This window comes from Peromyscus eremicus, chromosome 5 (genome assembly GCF_949786415.1).
Source record: "Peromyscus eremicus chromosome 5, PerEre_H2_v1, whole genome shotgun sequence".
Classification (NCBI taxonomy): Eukaryota; Metazoa; Chordata; class Mammalia; order Rodentia; family Cricetidae; genus Peromyscus; species Peromyscus eremicus.
This window is the reverse complement of record NC_081420.1, coordinates 129,095,999-129,122,382: the sequence shown is the minus strand read 5'-3', so window position 1 is coordinate 129,122,382 and position 26,384 is coordinate 129,095,999. Positions and strand designations below refer to the sequence as shown.

Below are 26,384 nucleotides of genomic sequence, written 5' to 3'. Positions count from 1 at the left end.
GCCCCACAGGATGTATCACCATGAGGTGCTCCCTACCTATTGCCCGACAGCCACTCCGTTCTGTTGATGGGATTCTCCAAAGCTCATAGTTGAGGGAATGCTTGGTACATGATACACGTGGGTTCTAACTCAGGCCTTCTTGGATCTTTCTAAAACGGGTTCCTGTGCTACATGGCAGTTCTGTCTGTCCAGAGTTCACCTCTGACCTGTGATCTGCCAGCTTCTTTAGTTACTATTACTCACAGATTAGAAAGTGGGCAACATGATCTGATGGGAGTATGTACCAAAGTCTAGGGCTCTGCTCAAAGAGCTTTTGGTCTAGTTGGGCAGGAAAAGCTTTGTGGCCATTAGTTTCTGTTCCCATCAGAAAGTCTTCTTACGACAATGGTGGGATGGGAAGTGACATATTTGGTCAACTCCTCTGTCTGCCCTTGAGATGGAGGGTTCTTGTTTCAATGACGTCACTATATTCTGAGCACCTGCAAGGCACTGGATGTAATGGGGAACCTCAACGGGCCATTCCCCTTCTTTGTGTTTGGTATGTCCTGTGTGCTTAGCTGGTGAAGGGGCCACATATGCTGATGGTCTGAAATCTCCATGGTATTTCTCCACACCTGGGATACTGAAGAAGAGCTTCCTTCTAATACAATGTGGATGGATAAGGAAAGGGGTATGTACACAGGAGAAAAACAAAAATAAAACCAACCAACCAACCAACCAACCAATGAACCAACCATCTTTCCCCTAAGTGATCTAAGCTAGCATATCTTTCTTAGTAGCTTCAGACAGTAGTGGTCACAAAAGAGACTGGAGATGGGTGAGAGGTTGCTGCTGTTCTGTTGCCTCTGTAGCAGCTGACCGTGAAGGCAGCCTTAGACCAGACCTAGCATACACACAGACCATTACCACGTGACCCGCCAGTAGGAAAGCAGGATGACTATAAGGACAAACTAGTCTTGAAGCAATGTTGTCAGCTCAGTGAAGTGCAAGCTTTGTCTTTTCATAGCTTCTGACCATTCCTTTAGGGACAGGCCCGACTGTGGGCATTGTGCAGTCAGAATTACTACTCAGGGTTGGACCCAGGACCCCTTAGGGGCTGAGCTCTGAGTGTATGTTTGTGTGTATGCATGGGGGTTCTGTGCGAGTTGTCCCAGCCTTACCTGATCATATGCTTGCCAACAGTACCTTGAATGCCTTGAGTCTGTATCTATGAGACTCTACTTCAATGTGGGTCTACTTCTAAATCGATTACTTTTTGCTATCAAACTTGCTAACTAGCTTGGTTGATGGTTGATTAAGGTGCTGATGGTCAATGGACTTGTGATCAGTCCTAGAATATGTCCAATTATGACACCAGTCCTGGAGGTTGCATCCTAGGGGTATTTTATCCAACCATTCCTAGATAAAGCTTTTAAAATTGGATACCACATTCATTATATTTTTCTTTCTTTCTTTCTTTCTTTCTTTCTTTCTTTCTTTCTTTCTTTCTTTCTTTCTTTCTTTCTCTCTCTCTTCCTCTCTCTCTCTCTCTCTCTCTCTCTCTCTCTCTCTCTCTCTCTCTCCCTCTCCCTCTCCCTCTCTCCCTCCCTCCCTCCCTCCCTCCCTTCCTTCTAACTGAGTCTCACTTATGTTGCCCTGGCTAGCCTGGAACTTGATATGTAGACCAGGCTGGCCTCTGCCTCCTGAATGCTAGGATTAACAGTATGTGCCACCATTCACAACTCATTAAACTGGATTTAAAAAAAAATAAAACTAAGAAATATTGAAATATATAAAGCCAACCACAGACACACTGTACAAGAGATATTTTGGGAGAACAAAGCAGGAAGTGAGCTTGGCTCAAAGGCTTGAGTGCGGCACACCGGGTGGCTAGTGGGGGTCTGGTGGAGGTTCCAGGCTGGGCCAGCAGTTGCAAGCTTTCTGAGGGCGTGAGTCCATTGGGATTCTCCTGCCAAGTTGGTTTCCTTGTTGCTGTGTGGGTGTTCGCTGCAAAGACTGCTGATGCTTGAAGAACTAAATAATTATAATAATGATGATAAACTAGAAATGGCTTTCCCAGCTGAGCAGAAACTGGAGAAGACAAGGAGGTTCTCACACCCGACTTATTGTTTTTGGCACCAGGCTCCTCCAGCCCCAGGGAGGCAGATGTCTGGGCCCGCTGCTGGCCTCTTTGAGTTGTGGTCAGGGGGACAATGGAGATCTCTGGGGAACTTCAGAAGCATCTGCAGGGGTTTCCCACTCCCCCAAATGTCAGGGTGAGAACTAGAAGCCGAGAAAGGGACATTCTTCCATCTTGTGCTTCATGCTTCAGAGTCCCCCAAAGCTTCGGCACCGAGTCCCTGGGAGCGGAGGCCCCAGGCAGTACCCTGGAGGAGGCCTGGGAAGGGGAGCTGCTGCCTAATGGTGGTTTGCCAGGCTAAGAGATGCAAGCAGAGGGTCTGCTCATGGTTCCCTCTGTGTCTCTAGAGCCCAAGATGGTCCAGGGGAAGTGGGTTCCACAGACAATGACTGGTCACTAAAATACAACAAAAGTACATGGAGCTGAAGCTGGGCTGTGTGTAGCCTCGTGGTATAGCACTGATTCACATGTTCAGCGTCCTGAATTCCATCCTTACCAACTAATGCACAAACACAAAAACCTCCTGACACATCTGGAGCAGCTTCGAAACTTCTAGAAGGCAGCTAGAAGGCAGGGGCAAGAATGCGTTGGGTGGAACATCAGGGAAGGAAGAGCCTACCAGACAAGAAAGGCATTTATGTTTATGTGGCTGGCATTTCTCCCTATGGTGAAAGTGAGAGGTGGGAAAGGGGGGAGGGAGCAAAGGCCTGGGAGCAGCTTCGCGGCCTCATTCTGGGCTAGACAGGTGGTCCTCAATGGGATGCACAACATCTGTATTCCCACTTTGCAGATGAGAAAATGGAGGCAAGAAAGTTTCTTCTTGCTTGAGTCACTCCAGTCAGTGAGGGAAGCTGTGGAAGTTGCTTGAGTTGGCTCTCAAGCCTGGCTTTGCCTCCTTTGGTCTTTTGAGCTGTGCAGCTTCCCCTTAAAACCGCCCAGCACCCCTTCTTACCGGGGGCACCTTTGCACATTGTGTACACTGTTCTTCCTTCGTCCCTTCCTTCAGACTCTCGGCCAGACCACCGCTGCGACCTTGGTATCACTTACATTGTACGGTTTTCTAACGATTGTTCAAAAATAGAATTGAGTCATTATTGGCGACTTATTAGAAGCCAGCCACCCTTCTTATTCCTCTAGAGAGCCAGTCCCAACAAGGAGGAGCTGCGGTCCTTCTTGGTCATTGTTTTGGCACATAGTAGGAAGACAATCAACAAGTTCATTTACAGTCAACAAGTGGACAAGGAAATGAACTTGTGATCATAGTTTTTCCTAGTAAGAGAGTGGGAAAAAAAATCACTAATTTCAGATTGCATATATTCAAGTGACTTGTTATTTGAGCTGTGTGTTTGTGGTCTCTTTGTATTTGGAAGTACGTAGATGGGGAGAAGGTGGTCACATTAGTCGTTCACTTCAAAGTCCCTTTCTGAGACAGTCACTGTGTAGCTTAGGATGACCCCCAACTCTTGATTCCCTTGCCTCTAGCCTCCAGGTGCTGGCATGACAGGCATGGGCCACTTTGCCTGCACAGACACATCTCTTGAAATACTCTAGGGGCCCTTCATGACTTTGGAAGTCACACACACACACACACACCCCCCAAACCCAAAACCCCTCCTTTGGTGCTTTGTTCTCTGCTCTCTGGTCCTGTTTGGTGTCTGTTGTCCCCCAGACCCTCTGCAGATGGCTCTGCAAGATGCCTGCCTAGGTTTGGAAATGAGCGGCAGCTTCCCCTGCGGTGTCCAGAGTTATAGCCTTACGGAGCACTGAGCCAGAATGGCAGTGCCTAGGGCAGGAGCCTTTCCTGCCCTCAACCGAGCATGGGTTGGAAGGAAGAGCCGTGTAGTACCCCTTCTCTTTCCTTTGCAGTGGGTTTTCTCAGCTACTCTTCTCAGCAGATAAGGTGAAGGTCGAAGAGACCCCGCTTCACCAGGAGGGGTCCAGACCTTTGCTTTCCTAAGGAAGCAGACAGGAGATAAAACATCGTCCGAAAATGACCTCTTTCTGGTCCAAAGTCACTAGGCTAGTGAGAAGCAAGGCCCAGCGTCACTAGATAATCCCTGGGACTCCAGGGATGGGAGCTCAGCAAGGGTGAAAAGACCGTTAAGGGGGGGGGGGGCACTACCGGCTTTTTGGCTTTTTTGTAGCTCTGCAACTTCCCTTAAAACAACATTTTTCTGGAAGGAGTTAAAAATGAAACAAGCTTCAGAGGAATCCAGCCGCTGCTGTGGGACGAGGTCGAGCTCCCTCCGCACCCTGACTGCGGCTGAGCTGGGAGACCGCAGCCGCGCGCCGGTGGGGGGCAGGGACGAGCGTCAAGAGGAAAACGTGTGTGACTGAGGAGCGCGGGAAGGGTCCAGAGAGAACTTTGTGATCTGCTTCATGACCCTTCTCCTTGAAGATTAGTTCCAAACGGTTCATCGCCGCCCCCTCCTCCATTCTGCAACTGCCACCTCCGACCTCTGAGTTTCCCGCAGTTCCCTGAGGGTGGAAAAAGGGCAGCGACATGGGTCTCCTAATCACCCCTCCACGCCAGTGAGGAACCCCTCCTTTAGTCCAGCACACTCCTTCCTTCACTACCACGCTCTTTTGTCTGGCCCTCTCCCTCCAGGCTCTCGGCTGGGAGCAGTCCGCAGTCTCAGCACCCTAGAGAGCCTGAGCGCACAAGTTGGGGGCTGGTCCCTTCCCCCTCCACCTAGCAAAGGCAGCCTGCGGCGGGGGCACCCCGAGCCGAGGCCAATCGCCCCCTCCCCCAGCGTGTGCCATCTGCCGCCTGTCAGCTTCTCTCCATGGGCCTCGATCCCAGGCGCCGGCGGGGGTGGGGGAGCGGCGGGTTCGGCCCCTCCTTCTTGGCGCCTTCCCAGGCGCCTCTCGGCCTCTGCCCTGGCCCTTGGCACCCCTTCTCTGTCTAACACTGGACATCCTTGGGCTGTGGGCGGCGGCTTTCAATCCCTGCGGGAAGCCGGGGATGGTGTGCACTCGGAGGCACGAGCTCCGGAGGAGGGGAGGGAGATGGCCAGGGATGGCAGCCCTAACCCCGAAGTAGGGGTGGCCCCCAGGGCCCAGGTCCTAGACAGAGAGATGTCTCTGGCCTGACTCTGTCCCCTCCAGGGAGCCTCGCCTCTGTCTCCCGCAGCCGGAGCGTTGGCCTTGGCGACGCATAGCGCGGTCACCCGACTCATCCTCGGAGATGGCCCTAGGTGCGCGCACACCGGCTTGGTTGCCTCAGGCCTTTCTCTGCAGCCGCCGGCCCGCGCTCCCAAGCCGCAGGGTTGCGGGGGTGGCATCTACCTCGGCAATCAGCCCAGCACGAGCTTGGCGAAAAAGGCCCCGCAGGACCGCGAAGCTAGCCGAGGGGGGCGCGGGCCCGGCTGGCGCTCAGTCCCGGGAACGGCGGGGCGCAGGCACCCTGCTTGGGGCGGGCGCCGCTGCTGGGCTGGGCCGGGCTCTGCTCTCCGCGGGCAGCGGGTTTTTTTCCCTGAAAGGTTGCCCTGGGTAACTCGTCTCCGAGGGGACACAGCCCTCCCCTCTCCAAGTGGCAACTTATCGATCGGCGAGATTGATAACCCCCAGCGCCGTGCCGCTCACCCGCTTTGCTCTCCCTGCTGCGGGGCGCGCCGGCCTAAGGTGGCGCCACTTGCTGGGAGGGGGTGGTGTCGGGACCCCTCCCCAGCCGCTACTTGGCCTCTGCAGCTGGTGGGAGAAGCCCCAAAGGGCAGTTTAGGGGAACTGCTTCCAGATGACTGCTCCCAGGGCCTGTTGCGAGTTCCTAGCCACGACTGCAAGAGCCGCAAGAACGCGAGGCGCCCCCTTGTGGCTGGGGCAAAACTTCGTGGAATGTAGGAGCTGATTTCTTTCCCTCTAGGCGGAGGGAAGGGGTGAAATAAATATACAAGGTGTGCCATGTATACGATGTTTGGTTAGTTTGCACCGGGCGTGAGAGTTATACAGATGGAGGTGTAGGTTAACTCAGTGGTGGAAAATTCTCTTTGGTGTGGGGTATGGGTGGTTTTGGAATACCGAACTAGCGAGAAAAGCCAGGTCCTGGGGGTAATTCTTGTGTGTGGATCCTAAGCCTCGGGGGCCGCAGTGCTGAGGCACCTCACCTCGGTTTGCTCCCCCATTTTCTCACTTTTTCAGTTTTTGATGCTAAAGGCATCCAGGCGAGCCTGTCAGCCCGCGAGGGCCTGTTATCTGTTCTCTCCTCCCGCCCAGTGCCGTCAGAGCCCGAGCCTGGGCCCCGCTTGCCGGTGCGGTGCCCGCGCCCGCGCCGTGCCTGCCGCCACCGCCGCGGTCCGGGTTTTGCGGGCGGCCGGAGCTGTATTTCCAGCGCTGTCCATCGCTCGGTGCTGTTGGCCCTCTCTCCGTCTGATCCGAGCCGGAGCAGTGCGGGGCGCCCCACGGGATCAGAGCGCTCCCCCGCCGGGACTCCGCTCCTCACATCCTCCTGCTGGGACCCGGCTACATTTCCAGCCAAGCCTGGCTTTATTATGTGTCTCTGCAGTGCAGCCCCAGCAGCCGGATCGGGAGGAGGAGAGCCAGCGACCACAAAGAAGACAGGAGCGCGAGGGAGGCTGGCGGGCGGGCCGGCGCCGGCTGGAGCGCGGAGGAGCCGGGGCGCAGCCGCCGCCGCCGCTGCCCGGGAGGACGGGAGCCCGGCAGCCGCCGCCGCCTGCTCTTCCTCCTCCTCCTCCTCCGCCACCGCGGCCGCCGCCTCCCCCCTCTCCCAGCCCCTGGTCCATGGAGGCAGCTAGCGGGGCCCGCGACTTGGCACCGGCCTGGGGATCGGCTGCGCGTTGCGCGCTGAGCACCGCAGCCCGAGGGCAGGCAGCGGCGGCCCGGCGCACCGGCTGAGCAATGCCCGTGGCACGGGCGCCCCTGCCCGCCTCCGCCTGAGCGCCCCCGCGCGCCCCTTACTCCTCCGGGGAGCCGGCGTCAGACCCAGCCGAGAGCCAGAGAAGGGGGCGTGAGCCGGGGACCCCCAGCCGCGGCTTACAAGCCACTGAGGCCGTTTCGAGCCCCCCCTTCAAGTAGGCTGAGTTGAGGGACCCCCCCCATCCATCATAATCTCCAAACCAGGCATTTGGGCATTTTTGAGCCATTAATATTTATTATTATTTTTTTTTGTGTGTGTGTGCGGCAGGGGATAATTTGAAGGCTTTTTATTTTTTTTTCGGGGGGTACTAAGCTCCTGTGCTCCGGACCGCCTCCGGTCTCCTCGCCCCCTGAGACCCTCCCGGCTCCAGCCCGTTCCCCCTCCTCAGATGGGTTCATTGTGAGCTCCGCACCGGGCTGTGTGGCCGGACGCCTGCAAACTTTGCACAAAAATCCGGCAAGGGGCGGAGGAGAAGGAGGAGGAGGGTGAGGGTGGCGGTGGTGTGGGGGAGAGAGGGAGGGGGCCGCAGGGGCCGGGGGCCGGCGGGGGGTGGGGAGGAGGAGGAGGGGGGCGGCTTTTTTTTTTTTTTTTTTTTTTTTTTTTGCATAACTCGGCTCGGCCGAGTGGCCTCCGGACTCCCCGCGCCGCTGGGACCGCCGCTGGGACCCGGAGCCCCCGGCTGCCGCATTGCAACAGGCAGGGCCCCGGAGCGCCCCCCGGGCCTCCCCCCGCCCCCAAGCGGCCTGGGCCGGCCAGGGCTGCCCCCCCAAGGGAGGCTGCCTGGGACCTGCGGTCCGTTCCTCACGGCCGCCGACCCGGCTGCAAAAAACTAAGTTTCCGAGAGGCAGGCGGAGGAGAAGGGGGAGAAGGGCTGCCCGGAGCGGCAGGGGGCGGCGCGGGGAGCCGGCCGCGGACGGCGACGGAGCGCCCGGAGCCCCGGACATGTCCAGGCGGAAGCAGGCGAAGCCGCGCTCGGTGAAAGGTGAGCAAGCGAGGCCCGGCGGAGGCGCGAGCAAGCGAGGAGGGAGGGAGAGAGCGAGGGAGGAGGGACCGGCGGGCGGGCGGGCGGGCGGCCGGGGACCGCGCGAGCGAGCGAGCGCCGAGAGGAGGAGGCGGAGGGAGGCGGAGGCGGAGGCGGAGGCGGAGGCCGCGGGCGGGAGGCGCCGGCGGCGGGGGCAGGACGCACACCCTGCCCGCCGATCAGCTCCCGGCCCGGCGCCCGCTCTTGCCGGGACCCGGGCCGGGGGGCTCTGCATAGGGGCCCTCGCGGCTCCTAGCGCGCCGGCCCCGGGCCCGCGTGGCCAATCAAGGGGTGCGGGCCGACTTGGCGGGGATTGCGAATCTCGGCGGCAGCATGGGGAAGGAAGAGGCGGCGAGGACGGATGCCCTGGAGGCCAGCAATCCTTCGTTGGCCCCGGGCCTCGCTTGCGTTCTCCGGTGTCCTTTTGGTCACTCGGGGACGCGGAGAGAGAGAGCGAGTCGGGCGCCCCCTCCCCGCCCCAGGCCCAGGCCGAGCTCCCGGCCCGGGCCCCCGCACTTCCTGCCGGCTCCACCGAGGCCAGCTGGGCAGGGAGACTCGCCAGGAGTTCATTGTCTGTGCCGCGCCGGCGGGATGCTGGTCCCCAGGGGAGCGCAGCGGCTGCTGTGAGCGCCCCTTGGAGCAGGGCGTCCGGTACCACCCCGGGCAGCCGCGCCGCGGGCACTCTGGCTGTCTTCTGTACCGAGTCCCCAGGGTGCGCACGTTTGTCAGGAGCTATAGATAGCCAAGTACACACGTCCCCCTTGCTTTCTATTTCCACGGAGAGTCCGAGGTTTGAAGGGACCCCTGGAGAGCAGATGCCTCGGGGAGAGGCTGTTGCGAAGGCCTCCAGGTCCTCCCTGTCCCTTTTCCCCTCCCCGGTTAGCTTCTGCAGGCATGGCCTGCTGCTTTGTATCCATTCCAGACTCTGCCTGGGCGCATTGGGAGATAGATGATAAAGGAGCAGGATGTGAGCAACCATGGAGCCCGAAGTCCTGAGGCCCTCGTCCTGGTCCAACTCCCCTGATGACCTCTGGCCACAGCCCAGCTTTGCTCTGAAAAGTTCATTTCCTGGAGGCCTGCGCGGGAAGGCGTTGGGGCCGGCTCCCTTCCTGCCAGTCTTGCTCCAGGTTGGAATAGCTGGTGCTGAATCTGCACCACGTGGGTTTTGAGACCATTGGCTTCTCCTTCCTTCTAAAGCCCCAGGAGAGTCGGGCACCTGGTCCCACCGAGACCTTCTCTATAGCCTTAATTCTCAGCACCGACTCCTTTCTTTCATTGAGAGAAGTTGCTGAGGCTGAGCACCCCGTCCAGCTTCTCAGTCTTGAACAGCCTGACTTGCTCCACAGAACTGGAGGTTCCATAGAGTTCCGATTGTGGGACAAGGAGGCCAGAAGAGAAGACTCCCAGAAGACGACAGGGAAGAGGAGTCTGGGAAGAAGAGCTTTGCAGTTTGAAATAATATTTGATATCTTTCCTCGGCTAACTACTCAGTTCTTGGAGAGGAACTTAACGCAACCCAGAAGAAAAGTAGAATGGGAATTACGGGTGGGGAAAGCAGCTTTCTTTAACTGAGGCAGCTGATTTTGAGTCAGACCTATGTATAAAAGCAGATTGGTGTGTTCGTGCGTGTCTGTGTGTCTGTGTGTGTGGATGCAAAGCTTGCCCACCTATAACACAGTCTGTGTCTCCAAACCTCTTATTTTAGAAAGCAGCAAGCCACAGAAAGCGAAGGTAGGACAGATCACAGCAAACAGATGGGTGGGTGTATCAGAACTGTCTGAACCGAATTCTAAAAACACTCCGTGGATCACAGCGGAAGACTAGAATTGAGCCTCAGCCTTTCATGAAATGAGCCTTGAAATGATTTTTAACGTGTGTCTGTCCCTAAATGTATGTGTTTATGGGTAGCAGACAATTCAAGCGGGGATGGGCAGAGACAGCAAAGTGGCAGGCAGACCAGCGGAGGTGTTTTGAGAAGTTCTGGAACATCAGCCACACGTTGCTTTTCCATCCTTGGAGTCTGGGGACCCTTTCCTCCCCCCAACCCCCACCCCATCTCTCCAGGACTCGGTTCCAAAAGCTGCTCCAGCCCTTTTCTCTCAGTACTTTGCCTTTTATTACCTTTACTGAGGTGAATAAGGTGGAGATGTGACCACTTACCAACAGAGGAATTAAGAGAGAAGATAATTTGAATTGATAAGAATTACAATAGGTGAAAGATTTATTGCTTCTCAAGAACTGCCCATTTCTCTCAAGCAGTATTCCACAGGCAGTGCTTAAGTGTGGACTGTTCCACACCAAGGGTTTGAAACACAAGGTCTTCACCTTTAAAGATGCTTGAAGGTGCTTCTTAAGGAACAGCGGTTGCCTTTTACATTGTATTTTATCCTACTTTGTCTCTACTGCTGTGTGTCAGAGCTGATGTAGAGGCATTGTGGACTTCCCCCAGCCTGGTGTATTCTGCTGTGAAAGTCGCTTGACCGTAATTTGTAATTGATCTCGGAAATATGAAAGCCCATAGCAGGAAGGAGAGACAGAAATGTAACAATTTTGAATGAATGCTCAGAAAGTGTGATTTGAAAGCATGGGTATTGCCGCTTTGAAAATCAAACAGGCCTCAGGGGTCACTTCCCACTCTGGACACAACCTCCCTCTGGAGTGGGGTCACTTGTCCCCCCAGGATGTTTGTCCTTCTTTGGAAAGCTCAGCTCTGTAGGGAGGATGCCCAGCAAATGGGAAGGGGGGTGCCAAGGCAGGAGGGCAGAGAGTGAGCAGCCTGTTTTTCAAAAGCCTTGTGATTTTGTTAAAAAAAAAAAAAATACAAAACCCCCAAACCACCCAACAAATCCATAAATGTTACAAAAGTCACATTTTCTGACCGATTTTCCTTTTTTTGTGTGTGTGCCTGTCCTGGTGGTGTGGCAGTTGCAACAATTTGTTTCCTTTGATGATTTTGGCCTCATTCCCTAGGCTGTTGTCGTCTCATTCACTGATGTTATTTTGGCCGATGATACCAGGTAGTTTGGTAATGATTGCCAGCAGGTCTCCCTGTCACTCAACATTAAGGAGAACTGTCCGGCTCCCTTAGGCTCCACGCAACCACCCCCTCATTCCTTTAGAAAATGAATATATTTTTCCCCCCGCCTCAGTTAAAAACTTTTTAATAATTTGTACTATTGTTGATTTTCTCCATTTTAGCAACTATCTGTTAATTACAGTTCTTAGTATTAATTAGCACTTAGGTGTGTCCATGCCTCACCTCCCATCCAAAATGACCACTGGTGGCTTCTGTACTTCTCTCCCTTTGTCTTCTCTTGCCAGCCTGAGCTCCTCAGAAGTCCATCTTATAAATTTTGTGGTCTAGGGACTTGGGAACAGTATGGTTCACCATTGTGCCTGTTTCCATGGAAATAATTGAGATGTAATAAATAGAGGCGTTCTGAGGTTACAGGTTTCTTGATTCAGCAGAGACCACACACAAGTGTAAATGGTTGAGATTTGTTTGGCTAAATGTACATGATCTTGCAGGAAGGGCAAGACAAATCCTTTGTAGATTCCTTAGCTTTCTCTGGGTTCAGGTTGATGACATTTAATCCTAATATTTAATTCCTTCCACACCAATTAAGTTACTGATTCCTGGCTTTGAAAGGGCCCGTTTCATTCTAGAAAATATCCTTTATATCTAGTAATTGCTGTTTAGGTTCTTACACCTGTTTCCTTGCAAAAAACTTAATAAGCAATAAAATAAGATAACTATGTGCCTCTGGCAGGAGAATCTTGCTAAATGTTTAACTGTGAGGTGTCTAGTGTGCGTTCGCCAGGAAAGGTGCAAAATGCCGGTGACTTTGCAGTCATAAAGCAATTCAGTAGAACCAGCCAGCCCTGGCAGTGCTGTGGCATGTTAGGAGAGGAGGAGGGGGACCACAGGAGGAGGAAACTGGAGCACAGCATCTTAAGAGCGTAGCTTTTCTAGCTGGAGACAGAAAGGCTGGAGATCTGGTTCAGTGTAACAGAAAGTTGCAACAATTGCTATATCAGTAGCCAGCTCTTAAGCTGGTGGCTGTGGAATTCTTCCCCTGATGTTGGATTTAATAGTCTGGCAATTAGATGCATTGATTTCTCTTAACTGTTCATTTGGATGTGTAAACGAAAGGAGCCCACCACTGAGGCTGCGGTGCAGGCTTGCTGCCTGGCTCTAGGAAGGTTGCTTTAGGTGGTGGTGGGAGAAGGAATCCTCAAGGCAGCCTTAGGATGACTTGTCCTTTTAGAATTTGTCGTCTTGTAACAAAATGAAGAGCACCTGTTGTTTCAATACTGTATAGATAGAACAAAGGTGTCCACTTTTGTCTGATAAGTGAAAACACCCTTTTCTGCCAGAGATGCTTCCGGCATAACATCTCAGTCTCTGTTATCAGACTCAAGTGCACACTTTTGCTACATTGTCTATTAGGTGTCAGAGGGGCCAGTCACATTCCAGTTTAGAGGTCCCTCCTCTATCACAATTGTCCATACCCTGTGTAGGTGTGCACCATTTAGGGATCAAGAGTATCCTCTTGGGCCCCTTGGTGGGCTGGTGGCTGGGTGGGTTAGTTTGGGGAGGATGTAGATGACATGCTCTCATGAGCGTTAGCCCTGCTCACTTGGCTGCTTTTGGACTTGCTGTTTTCTGTGTCATCAACTGCGGTTACACAGGCATTCAAACTGTCTTGAAGTCATGGAATCGAAGGTGGTTAGGCTTCCTTACATCTTGATCTTTTTGTCAAGGTCAATGAATAGGTTTAGGAACCCTCTTTGTATAGATCCTGCATAAAACAAGCCTGGCCCTTGGTACAAGACTTACTGCTCTCACGTCTTGAAAACAGTTGTGGTTAGGATTCCTTCAGATGTGTGGGTCTAGTGTACTTGTTGTAGGGAGTACCGTGAAGACTTACTTGGGTATCCCATGACTATGAGTACCTGGGAAAATCCCCATATGTGTTTGCTGGCAAATTTGACAATTTCCGCAAATGCCTATCAGCTTGCAAGGGCACTATATGTGTAGAATCCTTCCAGTAGCTTTGCACCCAAAATGGCCTGACAAAGCATGCGTTGGTTATATCTTGATTGAAGTTTTTGGCACTGGCTATTGGCTTTGTAAGCCTGCTGTGGGCTCCAGCAAGGGTGAAGGGAGTCGGGGAGATGAGGATGGAAACTTCTGATTCCTAGCTTACCTGCCAGGGTCTGGGGCAGCCAACGATTGGGGTTGTACACTCAGTAAATAAAAATACTTTACCTCTTTCAAGGATGCCAATTAGCTGATTGCTCCTTATGGCTGTCTTTAAGGAGGATGGTGTTTTACCTATCTTCTTGTACAAAGGTTTGATTTTTAATGTCTTGTGAAAAGGATTCTCTTTGTCTTGATTGATGTCAGGAATAAAAGCATGATGGTAATATCCCTCTGAAAGCTATTGTATTGTCAGCCCTGGCTGGCAGCGGGAGGGCCTCCCAGCGTTATAGATTAGCGCTGTGAAAACACTGACATTTTCTTTGTTACACTGCTGTTGTTCTACTTGCAAAGTCAATTACACAATGTCAGCTCAGTTACCGAGTTGACTTTGGAAGTCGCAACGTTTCCCCTTCTCTTCTGAAAGATAGAATTTTCCTTTGTTGTTGTTGCTCTGTTTTCTTTCTTTTTTAACCTGCCTTCTTTCCTGGTTACCTCCCCTCACTCGCGTCCACGCCTCCCAACCTCAGAATCTCCTCGATTCACACTCTGGTTTCATTGGTGACAGGTCATAGTGAAAGACCGCCACATGGCTATTTTGGAATTCTCATTCATATTTCCGTGGCTTCTTATTGATACAGTAACTATAGCAGCCAAGATACATAAAAAGCCTGACAAATGAGATTAAAGTGTAGATAATCTCTTATCAAGTGGGATAGTTTCTGGATTGGGGGGGGTCATTGAAGTTGGCAAATACAGTTTTCTTCCCTTTTCTTTTTCTTCTGAGATTGTAGCTGAGCTCGATTCTTGGGTCCATGGGACTCTGGCAAAAAGTGTTATTTAATTACTTTTTTTATTTAGACGGGGTCTCTCTACATAGCTCTGGCTGTCCTGAAATTTACTATGTAGACCAGGCTGGTCTCAAATTTACAGAGATTTGCCAACCTTTGCCTCCTGAGTGCTGGGATTAAAGGCATGTGCCACCACACCTAACTTTTTTTTTTTTTTTTTTACATTTTTACATTTTTCTCAAGACAGGATCTTGCTGTGTAGCCCAGGCTGGCCTCCTTCTGCTTTATTTAGTCTCCTCAGTACTGAGACAGTAGGTTTGTGCCACCACTCCTAGCTGACAAACACTTTTTTTCTTACTCGTCAGTATCTGTAAGCATTTGGATGTTGGGGGTTAGGATTCGAGTTTGGGTAATACAGTGTCAGGGTAGAGGGATCTCAGTAGGAGAATCATGCACTTTTCTCCGGTCCCACAGCAGAGGGCTTATCACATTCTGAGGTGGTCTCACGAGATGGTTCCAGGCTGTTCTGGACACAGGAGGGCTTGGAGTCAAAATCTTCTTTCTTTCTGAGGAGGAAAGCCTTGGTGTGGCTTTCCAGGGCGTTCTCCCACTTCACTGTCCCTGTCTTTTCCCCGGTTCCCTAATCTGGTCGCGGGAGAGGCAGGCACCTGCCTGTGGAAGCTTGTGGAAGCATCGTCTTACTGTTCCTTGTCAGAGCACCACCAGTGAGAAGCTGCCACTGTTCTGGACTCCAGATGACAGGGACCCATCAGGAGAGTCTATCCTAGGACAGTAATTGTGGCCCCTGAAATTGTTACTATGAACCACCAGACAAGAGCCAGTATTCACCAGCAATTTGTCAGGACTAATTTTGTTTTTCTCCAATAATTGAAAATTAATGTCTTGAAGTGAAAGCAGATGTTCATGTCATCTTCTGAATTGGGATATAAAATGGGGCTCTGCGGATGTGCTCACTAATTTAACAGCCACTTTTCTCTCCTAGATAATGGGGGTGCTGGGGCTGATATCACTTAAGGGCCAGGGACTGCCTGAGAGAGAGGAGGAATGTGTGAAGCACTCCCATGTCCCTTGAGGGTTCATTTTGGAGGGAGAACACAGAAGTGAAAGGCTTTCCATGGGCTGTGGGACTTCTAGAGTTTATTGTTTTGGAAGTTCCTTCCTGCAAGACAGTTTGAGGCATTGTGTGGGGACAGTAAGAGAAGCCGTGGCCCAGGGAAGAGTTTGACTTCCTGCAGATGTGTGGCCCTACCTTTGTGTGAGCAAACCTGGTTAAGATTGCAAATTAGTGGCCCACACCTTCCCTCTCAGGAGGCAGAGGCAGGAGGATCTCTTTGAGTTCTAGGCCGACCTGGCTCATATAGCAAGTTCAAGGAAGCTGGGAACACACAGTAAAACCCTGTAGTATAGAAGGTGACCCTGTGTTGGGTAAGGCAGAGCTGCTGAGTGGTCTGGTGGTCATCTTCAGCGTTACAGCATTAGTCCTGTCCTCAGGGGACACATTTCTGGGGATGGATCCTGCTTGGGCCTGGATCCTAGACCAGGACCCGAGGTAAGCCAGATCCCAGCTACCTGCCAGGACCCAGACAGTCCTTGCCTGTCATCTAGCCTGCTCTCCAGGCTGGCTCACCTGAGAGGAGAAGGGAGGAACAGCTCTGTGGAATGGCTGCTTTGAATCTTAGAGTCCCAGTGTGGGCACATATGTATGGGTGTTGGCACGGAGCATCTGCTATTCTCTGGTGTTTGTGCGCGCGAGCATGTGTGTGTGTGTGTGTGTGTGTGTGTGTGTGTGTGTGTGTGTGTGTGCTTTTTCTACCCCTGCCTTTCCTGTAATTGAGATTTGCCCTCTCATTACCTGGACAGGGTTTTTTTTTTTTTTTGTTTTTTTTTTTTTTTTTTTTTTTTTTTTTTTTTTTTTTTGTACAGTATTGTCAATCCTGTCCTGCTCTGAGGGTTAATAATTTTGTTGATCTTAATTAAATAAAACATACTGCTCCTCTGACTCCTGTTGTACCCAGTTTTACTTGCTTGAAGGCAGAGTGGTTGCTATCTGGGTTTGGTGAAGGGATGGGACATGGCCGGACAAGGCAGCCAGGTGGGGTGGTTGCCACAGCCAGCTTAGACGCTTGGCCCAGGTGCTGTGGGGCCTTGCAGCTACCAGGATATTTCTGGTTCCTGAGCAGGAGACAGAACTTTGTGCCTAATCCCCAGGGGCTACAGGTTCGAACTTAGGGAGAGGAGAGGCAATCACCAGCTCCAGGGCCTCTCCAGGGAGAAGGTGCAGGAGGAGAGTGGGGTCCCAGAGGAGAGAGATGGAAAGAGGGGTAGGCTGGAGTCACCTGGGGTGGAGGCTGCGGAGTGCTGTGTCTCTGGGGACCTGTGAGCAGTGCCCAGGTTAATCTCCACAGATCCCTTGTCCATCATGGAGGAATCAGCCAGCCTGCACAACTGGGAAGTTTCAGGCCTTTCCTCTTTTACCATTGGGTCCCTCTGTCCTGAAGGTCACTGGATGAAGGGCAACCTTGGATTGAAACTCATCTTTCCATGTTTCTGGCATCCTTAATCTCATCCAGCCTGGACTGGCACATTTTTCACTCCCTGGAAGACCACGCCCCCTGCACATCTGTACACTGAATTTTAACCGTAGGGCTGTCTGGCTCTCTAACTTAGCTGTGATAGTCTGTCTTGGTTCTGCTTCCTAGCGCCTTAGTCCTTAGTACTCAGAGCCAGCCCTTTTGAGAGGTGGCAGCATCCACCTTGCCTTATTCAGGTGAGAGAGTTTACTGAAATGTGGACACATGGTTGGGCATCTGGGACTCCATAGTCATTATACATGATCTTTACCTGTTGCCTGGGTTGTGCTCAAAACCTATGGTTGAGCAAATATGTTGGTTGTTGAAGGAATGCATATGAACGGGTAGACAGTGAATGAGTAGTAAATAAGTGTGTGGGAAATATGTAAATGAATCAATCAGTGGGGGAGTGTGAATAAGTGTGTGGGAAACGTGTAAATGAATTAATCAGTGGGTGAGTGAACAAGTGAGGGGGTGGACTGGCTGGGGCACACATTGTCTTAAGGCCAGAGCAAGACTTCTTGGCATCCATATCTGAGGCAGGGTCCTCCTTCCTCCTTCCCTCCCGACCTGTGCTTCTGCTGAGGGAGGGCTGTGAGCCTTCTGCCTGTTGAAGCTGGGAGTGGCCAGTGCCATTTTCTCCCTGTTCTTGCTTCTCTGTAGCCACCATTTCTAGTTCTATGCACTTTAGAAATGATAGCTTAGTATGAGATTTTCATAATAATTTTAAGTAAAGTGGAGTGCTTGTCTGAGCACAGGCCTCATGCTGCCCACACTGGACTGCCGCAGAGCTACAGGGTCCAGACTGGAAAGGCCTGGTTGCTTTGGAGCTAGCCAGGATTCTACAGTTCCGTACTACTAGGGGCCTCCAGCACGCTCCTTGTCTCCAGGGTTTGCCCCAGGAGCAGTGGTAGGGGTGAGGAGTGGGGGTTGAAACTAAGAAGTGGGAAGGAGAGCATGAACAGTAACGGCATGGTGTCCTGTTAGTTATCTAGGATAGAAAAGGAAGACCCCTTTTTCTGAGAGTCAACCTGGTTTCTATCGTGGGGCTGAGGGAGGTTACAGAGCATGCTCTGAGGCCTTGGGCAAGCCAGTTTTTTTTTTTTTTTTTTTGGTTTTTCGAGACAGGGTTTCTCTGTGTAGCTTTGCGCCTGTCCTGGAACTCACTTGGTAGTCCAGGCTGGCCTCGAACTCACAGAGATCCGCCTGGCTCTGCCTCCCGAGTGCTGGGATTAAAGGCGTGCGCCACCACCGCCCGGCCAAAGGTTTGGCACAGTCTTTTCATTTTTTTTTTTTTTTTTTCTGGAGCTGAGGACTGAACCCAGGGCCTTGCGCCTCTACCACTGAGCTAAATCCCCAACCCCGCCAGTTTTTTGACTGTGTCTGTTTCCCGACTAGAAGGGGATGGAACTAGTTGGATTGTTATTGTATGCTATGTGGTGGTATTGAAACCAGAGCCTTGCACCCAGGGCCTTGCACATGCTAGGCGAGTGCTATACACTCTGAGCTACATCCTCAGCTCTTTGGGGTGTGTGTGTGTGTGTGTGTGTGTGTGTGTGTGTGTGTGTGTGTGTATGTGTGTGCTTTGTAGCCAACTGGCCTTGAATTTGAGATCTTCCTGCTTCAGCTTCCAGAGTGCTGGGGTTGTAGGTGGGTGTTACTGCATGCAGCCTAGGTATAGTTTTTAACTCATAAAAGCATAAAAAGGGGTAAACGTAGGAGATTTTTGGCTTTATAATAAGGAATATAATAATAGGAAGATAGAGTTAGGTCTTTTTTCAAATTACCTTTTGATGTGATGGGTTGGTAATGATGACTCCAAAGGGACTGTTCTAGGGAATCTGCAGTGGGCAACTGGTCTTGTCCTGCTCTTCTGCCAGTTTGGAGGTTGAGGAGTATAAGAGACAAGAGAAGATGGTATAGGGATTGGCAGTGGTGTGGGTGTCTTGAGCTGTATGAGAATCTTCGAGTTTGTGGAGATACTTGTGCTGGCCATGTGGACACCCTTGGCCCCGGGGCTCTGCCAAATGTCATTGAAGCTGGTTCTCTGGGTGCCTTTTTCATCCAGGGATGATGAAGGTGGAGAATGACCAGACCATACAGGGGTCCATCGAGAGCCACGGAGAAGACATGTGTGAGGTCAGCTGTGTACAATCCCATCCCATTTGTTCCTTCATATGAATCTTGTAGCAGCTCCCTGACCAATTTCTGTTCTGGAGACATGTAAACTGTGGCATTGAAATGCCCTGTCCAAGGTCATTCAGAAGAACTAGGATTGGAGGACAAATCTTAGCCAGCTCCAGGGTCAGAGCCAGTGGTCACTAGCTTTATAATTATCCTGGCAGCCCTGGAAAGCAGCAGAAAATCTGCCTTCTCTAGAGGGCTGCAGAAACCCCTGGCTCTGTAGGAACAGGAGTCAACTCTACTTCCTCTCTTCTGTAGAATGCTGCCTTTTGGGGCTGGCTGTGCTCACATCTTTAAAACCAAGTAAAAGATCTCCGAGTCTCAAGATATCTTCTTCCTCTTTCTTTCCTGGTGACAATGGCTGTCATCATCTCACCCAGACTTTTTCAAGGGTGCCTGTATCCAGGACGTCTGGAACATCTACAAATGCACACAAATAGTATCTTATGCTATCTGACTATGCCACCTCTCATGTGTTATTTTCACATGGCAGTGGGTTTCTAGCCTTTGTTGTATAATTAGTTTTTTTCCTTAGGTACTTGAAATAGTAGTGATATTACCTGGAACCAGAAAATTTGAAGATAAGGTCCCAGGTTAGTTTTTTATTTTTATTTTTTTAAAGCTTCCTGTAAATTGAATGAACAGCCAGGGCTGAAGACTGTTAGCATGGAAGTTACTACCATGTTAGTGTTGTAGATCTCCACATCAACAGCCAGAAGGCACTGGAGTTTACGAACAGTCCGCTGCTGGAGGATGTGTAATTGTCTCCAGTGTTTTGCTGTTACAGTGATGCAGGGAGCATCCGCACTTACAGATTTTTGTGTTCTTGTTTGAGCATTTCTTAGTCTAGCTCTCTAGAGGTGGGATTGTTGGGTCGAGGAGTATTCACTTGAAAAATGTTGTAGCTGTTTCCAAATTGACGTTCAAACGTCATACCAGCTCGCCCACCGTTAACTGGTGCGTGAAGGCGGGTTTCCCCTCATCCTCGCCCAAACGGGGTTTCTTTCCTCTCTTTGTTTTTGTTTTCTTTTTGCCAAGCAGACTGCCAAGAAATCACATGTTGTTTTCCTTTGCACTTGCTTTATTAGTGGAGTTTCTCATGTTTATGGGCACTGCTTAGGAGTGTGGGCATTGCCTTTCTCCCCCTGCATCCTTTAGTCCCCTGTCCCTATCCCTTTTTTTCTTTCTTCTCTTATGTTCATTCTTCCTACATCCTGAACATCTTACCTAGGTGAGACTCAGCCTGGTTCAGAGGAGGATTCAGAGGGGACCGAGTGAAAGGCATGCTGGGAAAGGTCTGGAACCCTGAAAGCTGGATTAGACACAGGGCAGCCAAGGGAGAGAGAGGCACAGGCCTTGGGCTGCGATGGGCTAGACAGAGGGAATTCCTTTGATGGGGAATGGGCAGAATCCAGCATTTTATTTGTGCCTCGAGAATGGGATCACACCACCAGGAGTAGCTAACATCTAATGAATGTTGTATGCAGACACAAGGTGTGCCTGTCATAGGCAGGGTCTGGATGTCCTTGAATCTGGGCATTTACTTTGGTTTTGCTGTGTAGCCCTGGCTGTCTTGAGTTGACCAGGCTGGCCCTAAACCCTGAGATCCACCTGCCTCTGACTCCCGAGTGCTGGGATCAAAGGCGTGCACCACCACTTCCTGGCAATAGTGATTCTTAACAACGAACCTTAGTCATGACTCCTCAGCTGAGTACCCGTCTCATGAGGATGGTCAGAAGTGACCCGAGAGCTGCAAGTCAGGTGTCCAAGGTTGTGCAGTGACCTTGTGACAGAATTGTGCCTGGGAAAAAAGCAAGGGCATCCTGGGAACTTGCTGCGTTGACCATGGCCTGTCTTCTCAATATTCCCTGCAGATTCTGCCCTCTCGATCACTGGCCGGGCACAGGAAATGTTTGTTGGGAGGGCAGAACATTGCCATAGAGTCTGTACATCCCTGTGCACACAGTTCTGTGTTCCTCTGGGTATGTGCACTTGCATGCAAATGCCTGTGTTTCTCAGCATGTTTCCCAAGTGTGCCTCTCTATCTTTGTACATGTGGGTGGGAGTCCAGGTGTGCGCATGTGCACATCTGCGCAATGTGTGAGTGAGCCCGGGTGCCAGCAGCCTGGGGGAGAGTCTGGTCACTGCAGTGGTGGGCTTTGTGCGTGGCTTCTCTGTATCCATCATTCAGGTGTTCTGTCACTTCCTGTGTGCCCAGTGCTGTGCTTGGCTGGGTCCTATTGTAAGCACAAAGAAGCAAGTCCTTTCCAACTGTTTAGGAAATCGTGGTTATGAGTGGTATAATGTCTCCTGTGGCCAGACGCACTTGGCAACACTGGATTAAGCAGAATTGTGACTTTCTCAAACCTTTAGAGCTTTTCTGGTCCTTTAAAATGCTCATGGGAGAGTCCCTCAGAGAGCCTAATGGTTTGTGATGTCCACTAGACCGCTTGTTGCTGGATCTTCTCATCTCAGCTTGAGTTTCAAGGCTTTTAGGATCCACACTCTCGCTGGCTGTTCGCTCGCTCATTCATGCATCCCATGTGTTTCCTGAGCACGTACTCGGTGCCAGCACGGCTGCTGATGCTGAGGCTCCACCATAGGTGCACATGTAAGTTCACTTTAGTTGGAGGGAGAGGCTTCGGCAAGTGTACACTTCAGTAGTACACTTCCTGTTCAGAAGGGAAGGCTGGGGAGAAGCTGTCTGGACAGGACCATCCTGGAGGGGACATGTGTCCAGATGACAGGGGCTTCTGATGGGAGGGGGCTTGAAAAATATTACTTCCACAGGGCTGGGAGAGATTGGGGGAGGTGGCTGGGAGTTCCTGAGCTCCCTCCCTGCTCATTGCTACCAACCCCATTAGCTCAGTCCATTTTGGCTTTTCTGGTGCATTCCAGGCCCCAGAGAGACTCCCTGGGTGATGGCTCAGCTCAGCTAGGGCTATCACCAGCTTGGGCTTAGAATTCTGAGTCTTATTCTTGCCCCAGGAACCAAAATGTCATGTCCTCCATCCCATCACAGACACACAGGCCTCTCTCAGTATATCAGCCATGGCAGGACTCAGGCCATGGCCCAACCCTGTGAGAACCATCCAGCAGAGTACCTCCTCTGTCTGGTCATTGCATTGTCCCCAGCACCTGGCAGTGGACTCACATTCCAGACTTACTTGACAGATGGGGAAATGAGGCCAGGAGGCTCCTCATTCTCCTCAGAGGCCTGGCCCAGAATCCGGCCCTTCTCCAAGCCAGGCTGTGACCCTAGGGTAGTGGTGTTGATGGTGGAAGCGCCTTGGGTCGGGGACACCAGAGACTTACAGGACAAGAGGCGGAAGTTGGGCCCACTGCAGCCTGTCTGTGGGCTTGCCTCAGAGATCTGGGTCCAGGGACATCAGAGAGGGATGGAAAGACAGTGATGCAGTGGTTGAAAGAGAAGAAGTCATGGATAGATAGGGCAAGAAATGGGGCTGCGGGGGTAGTTGGGGGAAAGGAGGGGTGGTGGTAGTGAGGTAGGGGGATGGGATAAGTGTAGGTGAAGCACAGCCGCCGCTCCGGGGCGCTTTCTGCTTCACGACCTGCGGAAGCCTGGTGGCCTTGGGAACGTGGCCCTTTTGGGGTCCCCACCCTCCCGCCCATGGAGGCGGCCCTGGGACTCCTTTGAGGCGCCGTCCTGGGAACGAGCCGGCCGCCCCCCGCGCTGAGGGCTCCATGGCTGCGGCGCAGTAACTCAGAGTCTGGGCTTGGCACAAAGCGGCCGCGGCGGGGGACTGGCTGGGAAGGCGCGGGTTGCGCCGCTCGCGCGTCTCCGGGTGGGCCCCGCCACTCAGCCGATCCGGCCCTCTCTGGCCTCAAGAGGCTCAGGCCCGGCGGGGGCGGCGTCGCGACCTCAGCAGGGTGCCGGCCGGTGGTGGGTGGTGGGCTGAAGCCGGCGGGCCAGATGTGCACCTTAGGGAACCTTGGGGTCCTAGAGCACCGATTGGCCCCCAGCTTTGGGGCGGGGCTTAAGAGGTCAGAGGCAGCAGTCTGGGTTGTGCACGGTAACACAATCAGTGGCCTCCATTGCTTGCTTCCTAGGGGCCAGGGCTGTTCTGAACAAGTCACACCAATCCAAGCTTCACAGACACCTATGGGCAGGTACTGTTGACCCCTCGTGTGTTACAGAGAGAGAAGCAGAAACACAGGGATGTAAGTCAGTTGCCCAGTGCTGGGCAGCTAGGACTAGACCCTATTTGAAGACAAACTTGGAGACCACTGGACTATGCTGTGTCTCTGCATTATGCAGGAATACATAAAGAGGCTGGACATATGGGCATAGGGCTGCTTGCTTTTTTTTTTTTTTTTGATAGGGTCTCAAAAAATACTTTGAGGTATTCCAGGTTGGCCTAGAACTTGCATTATAGCTGAGGATGATCTTGAATTTCTGGTCCTCTTGCCTCTACCCTCTGAATGCTGGGATTGCCAACATGTATCAACATACTAGTTTATGGTATGCCAGAGATCCAAGCTCTGGCTTTGTGCATGCTAGGCAAGCACTACCTAGTGAACTACATCCCCAGCCCTTGAGTGCACTTGTCCAAGAAATTACAGGCAGACAACCGGCAGACCTAGTTTGCTTCATTTGGTGGATGGTTGGTACTGCCTGAGCTGGATGGCCATTTCAGAGGCATTCTGGGTACCTGCCTTCAGGGAGCTGACAGTGGACTTTGGAGTGAGATAGACAGAGTCCACAGTTCTGTCGGTGGCTGAGTCTCACTGGGAGTCTGCCCTGCTTATCTGACTTTGGTCCTCTGAGAGGCTGTTACGGGGTGTGTTTGTGTGTGTGTGTGTGTGTGTGTGTGTGTGTGTGTGATGGGACAGCTGACGCGGCAAGATGGGAGGGAACCACAGAGGAAAGCCACGGGTCCTCCTTGCCTTTGACCCCAGGGCTGCCTCTCTTTGCCTGGGCCCAGCTCTGCTGTGGATAGAGGAGAAGAAAAAACTCACTGTCTCCACCCATGAGAATCCAATGGAAGAAAGTCTGTGGGAGTGTGGGGTGTGTATGACTGGGGACAAGTCTGGATGGCTTTCTTTGAGACTAGAGCACAGCGGATGGAAAAGGCAACATAGAATAGTAGAAGAGACCGCTGGGTGTGGGACGGCATTGTGGGGTAGTCTGCTGCTGTGTGCACACAGTACAGAGCAAGTACCCAGCAAGATGGCTGCCTGGGCCTTGATCTTTACATTTGTTTATTTTGTGTGATGTATATGTGTGGGTGTGCACATGTCCTAGCCTCTGTGTATAGGTCAGAGGACAACTTGCAGGGGCTGTTCACTCCTTCTGCCATGAGGTTCCAGGGATTTAACTCAGGTCACCAGGCTTGGTGGCAGGCCTTCTTATCAGTAAGCCATTTGGGTATTCTTTGGGCCTTGATTTTATTGATTGATTGATTGATTTTTCGAGACAGGGTTTCTCTATGTAACCCTGGCTGTCCTGGATCTAGCTCCGTAGACTGGGGTGGCTTCGAACTCACAGAGATCCACTTGCCTGTCTCTCAAGTACTAGGATTAAAGATATGTGCTATCACTGCTGGCTGGGCCTTGATTTTAAAAGGCCTCTTTTTAAAATTTTTAATTTTTTTTTGAGGTGCTGAATATTGAACCCAAGGATTAATATATGTTAGACAAGTACTCTACCACCAAGTTATGCTCCCTACTCTGTATTATCTTTATTTCTTAAATCTTCTATTTTATGTGTATGAGTGTTTTGTCTGAATGTATGTCCGAGCACCGCATACATGCCTGGTCCTTGTGGAGGCCAGAGAACAGCATCAGATCCTCTGGGATTGGAGTTACAGACAATTGTGAGATGCCATGTGGATGCTGGGATTTGAACCCAGGTCCTCTAGAAGAGCAGCCAATGTTCTTGACCACTGAGCCATCTCTCCACCACATATTATGCCTATTTTGAAATCAATCTAAGTCACCCTGGCTGTTCATTATCATTCAGTTCTGAAACAACCCCTGATTAAGTGGTATAGGTGTATACCACCTTGCCCAGCTCTTAAAGGACACATAGGTTTATATAACCTCTGTGAATTGTGTGGTTCTGGAGGTTCACATGGTACCTCTGCATACCAGGGAGATAATTTGGGCACGGTCCCTCCTGCTGTGCCAAGTGAGAAAGGGGGTCCTCAGAAACTACAGGCCTTGTTCTAAGTTCAGGAGTATCAGGGCCATTTGCTGCTGTGAGTTGGGTGAGTTATTTCCAAGCTTCCATACCAATGTGCAAGACCTTGCTGGGGCCTGTGACTCCATGCACACTGTTAGAGCTGGGGATGGAAGGGACCTACTGACCCTCCAGCCTTGCTACTAGTCCCTGAGTGCCTAGCTGGGCTGAGCTGCTCCCATCCCCCATGCTGGATCCCTGAGAAGCCAGCTGCCTGCTTGTGTCCACTGTGTCCACAGTTCAGTCTGTTTGGGTGTCTCACGGGGCTTGATTCTGAATGTCCTGTTCTCCTCACTGGCTCTAAGTACTAGTTCTCCACGTTCTCCAGGGGGAATGTGGAGGCCTGTCCTGGGTTTCCTGAACTCATTTTCCATGTGGAAGTACTGGGTGAGGCTGAACCTGTCCCCACCTCCCTGTGTATCTTGTCCTGCTTTATTTTCTTTGGAGAGTCCACCTGGGATGTTTGACCCATGTGCAAGGGCAGCAGTGACAGGATGTCTGTCAGTGTCTTTTGAGGTACCAACTGCAGGACGGTTTCTTCATAAGTTTCTCATGAATCCCCTTAGTAGTCCTGTGAGGCTAGTACCAACCTGTTTACTTGGGTGATGTAGCTTTGAGGAGCAGCCTAGTGTTCAAGGTCATGGTGGTTAGATGCTGTGGGGCCTGCTAGAGTCGCTCCTGGGCTGCCTCTGCACACCTGGTGAACCAGTGCCAAGCCAGCTTCTCCCCAGGAGGTGGTGGCCAGCTAGGAGACAGGACAAAGTTCTGGACTCAGAGCTGGTGACACTGTGTCCCCCTCAGGAAGGTGGCCAGCTTCATCCCTTCCCTGCTCCTGGGCTGGACCCACCCCTGAGACTCCAGTTGGGAAGAAGCAGCCTGGACAGGTTAGAGAAGGAAGGCTAACCGGGGCGTCCCACCCTGGCGTTTGAGAGGTTGACGGACCAGGCTGTGCTCACTCTGGGGGGGTCACGAGAACCTGGTAGTACCAAGGCCAGCTCTTCTGTTCTGTGAGGTGGGAATTAGTGTGTACTTAGGGATTTACTGTCTCTCCTTCTGTGGTTTCTGCCACGCACCCCACCTTCCAGGCTTTGGGAATCCTTCTGGATCATCAGGAATCTGATGTTGGGGTGTGTGTGTGAGTGGCTTTGCTAGGGAATGTATTCAAGGAGGATGGCATCTCCTTGAACTGCTGCCCAGGGGCCTGGGGTTGGCCTGTAAGCCTACATCATGTTTCCTTCCATCCCCTCCCCCACACTCCCATCCCATGGGTGTATGCCCCTATGAGGAGGCTGCTGGGTCAGGGTGCTCTAAGGCAGACAAAGACCTTTCTCCTTCATCTCCCACACAAGCCTGGAGCCCTGGGTACACTCCTATGCCAGGACACTGGACCCCTCTACATT

At 52.0% G+C, this 26,384-nt stretch overlaps 1 protein-coding gene across 1 annotated transcript in view; it reads left to right on the top strand.

Moving 5' to 3' along the window:
- The first annotated feature begins 7,722 nt into the window (after positions 1-7,722).
- The window catches only part of Znf423 (zinc finger protein 423), a 303,318-nt gene continuing 284,656 nt past the window's right edge, over positions 7,723-26,384 (top strand). Inside the window, exon 1 of the mRNA XM_059264511.1 lies at positions 7,723-7,974. Coding sequence (XP_059120494.1) covers positions 7,935-7,974 — 40 coding nt within the window. The 5' untranslated portion in view covers positions 7,723-7,934. The remainder of the gene's footprint in view (positions 7,975-26,384) is intronic.